At 35.3% G+C, this 10,113-nt stretch overlaps 1 protein-coding gene across 1 annotated transcript; it reads right to left on the bottom strand.

Annotated features, from left to right (window-relative positions):
• Positions 1-1,308: 1,308 nt before the first annotated feature.
• LOC113300180 (probable ubiquitin conjugation factor E4) lies at positions 1,309-7,807 on the bottom strand. The gene is made up of 16 exons (XM_026549378.1): positions 6,553-7,807; positions 5,597-5,795; positions 5,194-5,345; positions 4,796-5,090; positions 4,517-4,660; positions 4,061-4,264; positions 3,827-3,939; positions 3,625-3,739; positions 3,291-3,380; positions 2,966-3,169; positions 2,778-2,873; positions 2,557-2,679; positions 2,318-2,410; positions 2,025-2,189; positions 1,795-1,884; positions 1,309-1,699 (listed from the first exon to the last, which is right to left on the bottom strand). The coding sequence occupies exons 1-16, from the start codon at positions 7,401-7,403 to the stop codon at positions 1,526-1,528; spliced, it is 3,108 nt and encodes a 1,035-aa protein (XP_026405163.1). The 5' UTR covers positions 7,404-7,807; the 3' UTR covers positions 1,309-1,525.
• Positions 7,808-10,113: the final 2,306 nt, after the last annotated feature.

Here is a 10,113-nt window from a genome sequence, read left to right as displayed (position 1 = left end):
GGTAGAGTTCGGTTACTAATTAGTTTTAAAAATTTTTGGGGACCAACCGAACACGATATATTGGTATTCAATGAGGAGTTCGGTTAAAACTATTTTTTGCGAACCAACCGAACTCAGAGTTCGGTTTTTTTTTTGAAAAATTAAATTTGTGATAACCGAAGTGTTCTTCATGTTCTTGGTTTCAGAATGTTCGGTTACAAAACTAGTTTTTTTAAAACTATTCCTAACCGGACATGCCACTTTAACTTCCATTTAAACCATATTTTGATGATTGCTACTCAACTTTCCCAATCAAAGAACCAATTAAAAAGATTCATGGGTTTTTCAATCGAACGAGGAACGTCAAGAAAAGAGAGAAGAAGAGAATAATTTTTTTTTCAAAACTAAAAAATTTCGATTTCCCCTCCCATTTTTGATTTTGGTTAATAAATTCATTTAGATTAGATGTATATGATTAGATTTATATAGTTATTAAGTTAGTTTTAATTTAAATTAAAGTAAAAGATAAATGTGTATTTACCTAACTTTAGGATACCCCTTATAAGTATAGGGAGGTTGGCCTAATAAGACCATGGTCCCCAAAAAAACCATGGTCCCTAAAAAATGGTTCTTTTATTTTTGTTGATTTTTAAAAAAATGCAACTTGTTGGATTCGAACCAGCGACCACAACATCACATGCTAGGCAACCAACCACTGAGCTTTATGGTTTTTGTTGATTAAGCTACAGATATAACAAATATATTAATTTCAACCTTGAAATCATTTGTAAGAAAGACTTCTACTATTTGGATGTACCCAATTTTCAATACCGAATTAAGATTTCGAAAACGAATTACATATGTACATATGCCGTTCCGTATTATATGTACATATGCCGTTCCGTATTATCCAAGTCGAATTTGCAATCCGTCGAAATAAATAATACCCGTACGTATACCGCTTCGAACGTTTCGTGTTTCCCGGATTGCTAACTAGGTTCAGTTCTAGTTTCATTTTTCGTTTGGAAATTATATTTATAATTAAAAGTGGTTAAGAAAAATAATATGTTTTAGAACCCAAAATACTAGAATAAAAACATTTCAAAGAGATGGCCGTTTTTCTCATTTGCTCAACAACAATACATGAACCTGATGACATTTACGAAACACAATTTTGATAGTTTGTATTTTACAAAACGCTATTTGACCCAACATTGACCTGAATTTGTTCTATATAAATCAACTGGTTGGTTTTAATGGTTGGGGGTTAAAAAATTGTTGGTCATCCAGAGTAACCTCATTAAGAGTTAGTTTGGGTACCATTCACTATAAAGGTAAAACCTGTCATAAGGACAGAAGTTTTATAGGCAGATTTAAAAAAAGAATCCTTAAAAAAAAGGCACAGGCATAAGCAATAAAAGTGCATCTCAAAAACATATATATAGAGAGATAGTTTTAATAATCAGTACATTCCTTTTAGTTTGCTTGTGCCTGTGTGTGTCGTCTTACCTGCTAAAACTGATGAACAACAAATTTAGGTTTTCTATTACTCAACCATGGTCATTTCACCTGTTTCGGTTTGCATCGCTTCCTTGTTTAGCCCTTCAGAACTATGTTTCTTTAATCCTTGAGACCTAATGAACTCTTCAATTCTTGCTTTCAGCTCAACATCTGGGATAAGCATATCTTGTGTAAGATGAGAACGGTTGAATGGATCGCTCTGTGACAAGACAGGATACAAGGAACAGAATTAAGAAACAAAGAATACTTTAGGAAGGTTAAATAGTTGTGAGTGAGTAATGGTGTACGCAGTACATTGTCACTAAGAAGATGCCTTTGTATAACGGGACGATCCACTGTAATTCTTGAAGAAGGAAGGATAACTGGATCTTTCATTAGTGTATACTGCAACAATATAAACACGGTATCGTTAGCCTCATCTATGTGTTGCATTTTCCATAAATTTTCACTGTGTCACGTCCAATAAAGCGCATAGAGAATATCAAAGATCGAAAAAATACAATCTCGTAAGCAAAGAAACTTACTTGAATTGGGTCCAAGAATTCATCAGGTATCTCTCCAAGGGTAGCCTCTGCATCCATTGCCTCTGAAGCTGCGAGTTTTGCTTTGTTACCGAGCTCAAGAAATTCTTGTACCATCCTACTGTCCTCACCTATCCTATGTAAAATTGCTGCTGCAGCGGTGAACAACTACAATAGAAACTAAAAGTGTTAACAAGAACAAGATTTCTTGATGCAAAACACTTTATATTACTACAGAACTGGCAAGAAACACAAAATCTGGCAGAGATGGACATGATTTGCTTCAAGATGGTTACCTGCTCATTGTATGATCGACCATCTTTCGAAATTGCAGATGGAAAAATATTTTCTCGGTCTCCCTTCGCTAAATTGACATAAATCTCAACAATCTACCACGAAAAATAGGCATTTTATCAGTAAATTATAATGCATACATGAGTGAATAAGGAGAGCAAAATCACTAAAACAGGAAGCCAGCTTTATAGAAAAGCGTAGAACAATGCAAGATAAAGTGAAACATGATGTGGTTACTAACCCGCTTAAGCAATATCTTTGGACGGAACTCGTACTTCTCGGGGTCCTTTAGAGTAAGAGATTTCCGTTGAGGGCCCGCAAGTTGTAGCAAAAAGTAATTAAGCATACTTGCCACTCTTTCAACCTAGAATGCAGAGAAACGAGTAATGAGGCTTGACATTTGACAGCTTGTATAACCTAATTGCCAAAGAGGAAATATGCTTTACTGAAAAGACACCTTACCATCTCTGGAAGAAGAAAAGGCACTGTAATCTGTTCTGAAGTAAATGCTAGCATGCCCACATCTTCCATCGCCAACCTCATGTCAATTCGGATGATCTACAAAAATTAAATTATCTCAGACTGATAATTGACAATACTGGTGAATGTTGAAAAGGAAATTTTTACATGGAAAAATAAATCGAACTCACATTCTCTTGAGAATGAAACTGTCGGGTTCTTTCTTGCCTCTCTTGAGCTGATCTTCTTTCCCATTCCACGGTATTAGCCATCTCTTTTTCTATCTCTTTCAGTTCCAGAATTCTGTTTAGACTTTCGTCCAGAAGAAATATACTGTCGTTGACCAGGAAGTTCAGAAAGTTCAAATACACTCCCTTCTCCTCTTCTTTGGCAATCTGAAATAACAATAACAAGAAAAAATGAGAAAGCAAAAATATATGAATAGCAGAAGGTAAAATTCCTCAATCCAATAATATATGACATAAAAAAGAGAATACATATATGATCTTAAACAACCTTTATCCATGCATTGCGATGACTAGGAACCTGCCATAAGTACTCCAGAAGTTCGGCAATATTATGACGTATGTTGAACTTGTCATAAAACTGCACAAGAATGGTACAACAATCAGAACAAGAAACATTTAATGTCTAGATACCAGATGGGAACAAAATAATTAAGAAATTCTGCCAACAAGGTGGATAACAATATAGGTTTGGGAGATAAGGACGAAAAGCTCATGAAGATGAATCTCTGGTTTTCATTTGAAATTAAAAGAGATTACTCTCGATGAGTTGTACTGAGAATCCCTCCCACGCTCTCAAAATGAGATATACATAACACACTTACCTGAGTATGTGATCCAGTAAACTCAATGTCAACGTAAAGCTTCAGAAGATTCCTGACAAGATACTCCACGGCAAATTGATGACCCTCAAAAAGGGAAGCTGTTGAAGATGAACCACTGCACACCAAACCAACATGCAATAAACTTAAATGACGTACACAAGATTGTGTTATTGTAGCCAAAGCAAAACTGTTCAAGTGATACCTTCTTTCTGGCATCCAGCAGATCAAGACTTCTACCATCTTTGCTCTGAGGTAAGGGTTCTTGATATAGTTGGGACTTCCCATAAACATTATAATGAAGTTCATAAAATCATCCTGGTAACAGCAAAAATTAAGATCCTAAGGCATAGGCTAATTCACAGAAAGCATAACAATTGACTATTACAAAACATAGAAAGCATTAAAATATCACTGAAACTGCGTTAAGAAAGACTACCAGCATGAACCCATCCATCGCTCTAGGTATCCGAGATGCAAAAGTGAGCAGTTCCATGGCATCTTCGACAAAATGTTCAGGCATACAAGCAAGCTCCATAGGGCAGCACGATGGCAAGGGCATTTTGAACCCGCCTACAAGATCTACCAACCAAACAACCATCAACCGGTAGAAAGAGAGTGCGCGCTGAATATATGATCCGTCCTACAATAAAATCCAAGAAACCCCATTAACGATTATATATCTTATAATAAACGGAGTAATAAAATTACTTTGAGAATTGATATTTGATCAGCTATCCAAACTATATGCACTTAAAATACTTCATAGCTGATAAAGATCACTTTCAAAAAATAGAAAATAGTTTCTAGATTCTACTTTTCATTATCTTATCTCCACTTTTCCTTATAATTTTGCAGAACTTGACCAATCGTGTTGGATATTTGTAGCACATACCCTCAATATCTGTGCTTCATAACACAACTTCTCCTGAGATAAAAATTCAACTTCTTTCTCCAGACGATCTATATCTGCCTGGAGCTGTGGACTGGGAGGCATTCCTTTAAGGTTGGACAGTGTATCCTCGCTCCTCGACAAGTCCTAAAAGGAAATATCAGATTTTATCAACACAAAGTTACATCATAACAAGGCGGTCAAAACCGAGAAACTATTACTATCAATTCACAACTTAACAAAGAGTTACAAGGAGCATAGATCAGCATCAACTAAAGCTACCTGAGCTAGATGCTTATAGTCGGAAAATGCTTTGAGTAGACCCAAATTGAGCACCCTTGCGGTCATAAAAAAACATTCACAGATAAAATTGTATTGAGTCTTTCCACCACATGTTGTCATTGGCTTAGCTTTAGAGAGACTAGCAGGTAAACCAATGTTGCTGCCAGAACTTGTGGCTTCTTGAGATTTCAACATCCGGTTATCTTCATCAGATGTCCGGTCAGAGCCATCCATTTTAAGATTATCAAGCCATGACGTCACGTCTTCCGATGATGCATGGAGTGCAGTTAATCCTCTAATGATCCATTTTCATAAATTAGGATATGGTAAAATGAAAATTTCGATCTAATATCAAGGTTAATCAAGCAAATAGAAGTAAAGAACGTAAAATAACGCACCTGAAGTCCAAACGAGTATTATCAAACACATATGTTGCCTTAATTTTGTCCCTCTTAGTTAAACTTGCATCTAGAAAGGGTTCACACAACCGAAGCATCACAGCGCTAAGATTTACAAACGAGCCTGAACTTGCAGAAGTGACTGGATCAACCTGCAGTGCAAATAAATATGCTAGTGAATCACGATTCAAATGATTGCCTCTCAAAATTTAATATTCCCCCTTCCTTGGAATATGCTAAGATCATTTTGCAACCAGCTTTGAAACTATAACATAACATATTAATAGTATAAAGGAAGTTAAAGAGAGACAATTGTGGAAACTGACCCTCATTACTAAGGCCATTGCTTTGTTAAATTTTCTTGAGAAGATAAACTATATTTCAAGGTAAGAAAGAAAATCACCTGCATATGAGCCCTTGTAGCATTTTTCTTAATAACCTCAGCAAGATAACTGAGAACACATTCCCGAGTATCACTGTTTTTTAAAAGATAGAGAAAGACTTCTGCAACTCCATCATATAAGTTATTCATGACAGTCTTAATTGTTGAGAAGGAAGATTGCAGATCAGCTGGACGCCGTGAATTTGAGAAACATTGTTGTCTAGCATTTAGGACAAAAAAAATCGAACAAATTAGTAAGCCGATAGTTGCAAGATCCAAATTTTTGAACAAACCAAGATGAGAACAGAAAAAAATGAAGCTTTGACAGAGTCACCAAGGAGTCAATAACAATTTAATCCAGGTCTATATGTTCTGATAGAATGAAGTACTATGACAAAGGTTTTACTTTTCTCTGATCAATCGAATTATGAACTCTGCCTTTGCACTAACGCAGATCAGCAACTAATAATATCCATACAATCTTTATCTAGAACTCTAATACGATAAACAATTGCAGTACCTAAATGCTTACAATCACAGAGCAAAGCTAACTGAATTCCCAACTATCCATCCCAAAGGAATCCACGAGAGATTAGACCAGGCAGCGTTACAACTATACTTCTTGTGATGTATACAGGAAGCTGGAAGAATAATACCCTAGGAGATACCAACTAAAAGAAGAGAACTGGCAAGGAAGGAAGTTGGTGAACAAGATATTTGCTAATGCTTTGGTGTCTACATTTTTGGGGTCTTAAACTGGCTTCAAGTTATTCTGCGTTCTTTTCGTTCAGTCTCATTGTCACAAAATGGATAAAATCAGATAATTCACAGACTAGTATTGTACATTTAGTTTGGATAAAAAGCTACAAGATGTAAATGAGAAGAAATTTAACATCTCGAGCAGTAAACGCAATTGGTAAATAAAAATAAACAACATCCGAAACACTAGAATCAAACATGTTATGAAGCAAGCTTACCCAACATCTGGTTCGCTCTTGAAGATAGTATGATCCGGAAGAGCACTGACATGGAAGAAAGGCCCGAGTATACTTGTCATTTCAATAACGCGTCCATTCACATACGTTCCGGTAGGTAACCACCATGGGTGACTCACCAAAGCTTTTGCACCATGTGGGAAATTAATCAACATCCTTAAAGCTCTTAACGGCTGCTGAAAATTCCCAAGCGCTGACACTTTCAAAACACTTCCTCTTAAACTTTCATACATTTCTTTAAAAATTGATTCCATACTATCCATATCCGTATCTCTGAAAAATTCCTCTAAAAACCCTGGTGGACAACTCAATCCACCATCAGTACTACTACTACTTCCTCCAAACGCATCTACGGAACTCGAAAATTGAGAATACAACAATCCAAGTAGTGGATAAACCGACGACTTAGTAGCATTACTCTCACCATTGCTAGTAAACATATCTGGATTACCTAAGTGAATTCTACAATACGAAACAGTCAATCTCTTAGCCTGCTTCACAACAGCATCCATCGCAGAAAACAAACTTTTATCTTTCATACCAGTAATCTTCTTACCTTCTTCACCAGCACGACCATAACAACCAACTAAGTAAACAAAAGGCGGTTCAGCACCGGGAAACTGACCTGATAATCTATCAATAAGCACTCGTTCCATCAAATCATGATTCAACAATAATGGTCTCCCTTCACTTAAAATCTCAGCAGCTGTTAATTCCAAGTAAATAACTCTACTATCTTTATCCATTGAATCAACTAGCGTGACCAAAAATATTTTCCGAATAATTATATCCTCAACTTCTTCAGTCGATCGTTTAGGTTTTTTAGTCGCCATGACTTAAACAATTAACTTAGGGCTTTGAAATCAAACTTGAAAAGATAATTTAACAGTGTTAGTGATGAATTAAACAAACACACAAATCACTTGGATGGATCATCATACCTGAACCCTGACTGAAATTCAAAACAGCAAACATTGCTGAATCTAGGTCACGGCCTTAGACTAGATTATGATTTAGAGTTTGAATAACAATGATCAGAAATCGGAGGAACGATTAGATTGATCGGAGATGCTGAAGATTTGAGAAAACGTATAAACGAAGATTTTTGGTGAGCGAAATTCGGGGGATTTCGAAAGAGGGATTTTGGATATATCTCAAGGAAAGAGAAAGAACTGTGTAACAAATAAGGAATTTTATTAGTTTTATTTGGAGTGTGAAACAGGCCGGGCCTATCGGAACTGGCCTGGATCGGTATTTTTATTAAGGAAGCTAGTATGGGCTGGCCTGTGAGGGCTACGAGGGTGGCCAGCCTGAACCAAGTCAGCTTTGGATAGGGCTGTCAATGGATAACCGATATTCGATATCTGTCCGAATCGTTAGGATATTATTCGAAATTTCGGATAACGGATATCGGATACGGATATTCTTACTTTAACGAAACGGATACGGAAAAGGCATTATCCTATACAATAACATCAGATATCCGTTAAAGAATGCATATGCAAATCTTTTTATATTTTTTTGAGTAATATATTTAGTTGTTATTTTGGTAGTGTGAAGAGTGATAGAAATAAAAAATACTATGGAAGAACAAAAACATAACTAGTTTTATTAGTTGTGAGAAAAGCGGAGAATTTTTCAATATTGATGGAGAAGAATATAATAACTTTAAAGTCAAATTTGTGCATTTGATCAAGGTATTTGCTTTTGTTTAGTCGAATTTCCTTAGGTTCCTTTGATTTTTTTTGTAATTTATGAAATTAGAGAAAGACTAAAAAAGAACTTAATTTATTTTTATTATGATAAATTACTATCGGATATTACCACATATTATCGGATAACCGACATTATTATCGGAACGGATAACGAAAATATTTTTTGAATATCCGTCGGATATTATCGGAGATCCAGTAATCTAATCGGTAACGGATATGGTAGAGTCCATATCCGTTTCGATAGCTACCGTTGACAGCCCTAGCTTTGGAATTGGACTAGCCTGACCTGTTTGGTTGGAGGGAATGGAATCAGTTTCCTGAGAATACAATTGAATTCCCATGTTTGGTAAATATAATAGAACTCCCAAACACATAAGGAATCTTAAACACATGGGGGTGGTGGGTTTAGGATTCCCCTCTTTTGGGAATAAAATTCCTTTCCCACAAACCAAACACGCCACAAATTGATCATAAATGAAGATGAAAAAGACATACATATAAATGGATTTGGATATCCATGAGAAAGAGTTAAGTAAACTAGCATATGATTAATGATAACGGATATCTAGTTTGTGCATAAATTTTACTTTACTTTTTAAACATAAAAATAAATTCCTCAATTTTCATAGTTCATATCAATTATATGGCTTAACCGCTTAACATTGTAAACCATATTGAAACTTGAAACTTATAGCGTCAGCTGGAAAACAAAATAAACAAACTTTATAATATTGTTATGTGTGTTTTAATCTTTTTTATCTTTGAACGCAACATTTAAATCGAAAGACATGAATCAATATTTTTATGTGTTATTAGTTTTATTTGAAGGGGTGTGAAACATGTCGAGCTTTAACAGAACTGGCCTGGATCGGTATGTTTATTAAGGATGCTAAGATGTCCTGTGAGGGCTTTAAGAGAGGCCAGCCTGAACCAAGTCAGCTTTAGACTAGCCTTTAAAGAGAGAGATTCTTTTTTTATACTAAAAAGACTTTTATTAATTAAACTGAGTTACTACATTAATCATCATGTACTGGTTTTGTGAGGAAATCTGGAATGTCTGTTGTAAAATAAAAACTTGTTTCATTAACTCTTGTTTTCGAGGTAAAGAGTGAGCTACTTTATTACCTAGTCTATGAATAGACTTAAAAAACCATGACTTATTATTACTACACTCGGGTTTTACTCTCTAGACTGTATTTTGACTAAACCAATGAACTTCTATATTTTGATTGAACCTATGACTCTTTCTCAGTTACAGATTTTATCACATTGCTTTTTCAATCCTTAGTTCCTTCAGCCAGTCCGCTGCTAATTCCAATGCTTTACATTCAAAATGTTCAGCCCCATAGTCCTCTTCCACTTCTTCATCAAACTTTATTCCTTTAGCACCTAAATATTTGTCTGCAAAATCACGAAGTATTAGTCCAACACTTCCTTTCTTAATTTCTGCAATGTAAGAGCCATCCAGATTAACTTTGACAAATACTTTATCAGGAGGAAACCAAACTTTAATCTGCATCCTGCCAGCATTAGTGTTATGGGGATCAAAAAACTCAGTACGCTAAGTTATCAGATTATGTATTCTAGACGTTGTATTTTGAACATTAGGCTTAATGCCCTGAAACATAAATAAGAGAGTGCATGTCCTTCCATATACACCACATTATACACATTAATCTACAAACATATTTTTCATCATTCAAGCATAAAACAGAAGCATTGTTACTACCTGAAGAAAACCAAGTAATAATCCATGATTGAACATTTAAAAAGTTACCTGCAATTTGATCCATATTGATATTCATAGATAACCAGATATATCTAGTAA

This window comes from Papaver somniferum, chromosome 7 (assembly GCF_003573695.1).
Source record: "Papaver somniferum cultivar HN1 chromosome 7, ASM357369v1, whole genome shotgun sequence".
NCBI lineage: Eukaryota > Viridiplantae > Streptophyta > Magnoliopsida > Ranunculales > Papaveraceae > Papaver > Papaver somniferum.
Note: the sequence above shows the minus strand (reverse complement) of the source record. Positions and strands in the feature narration are given on the sequence as shown.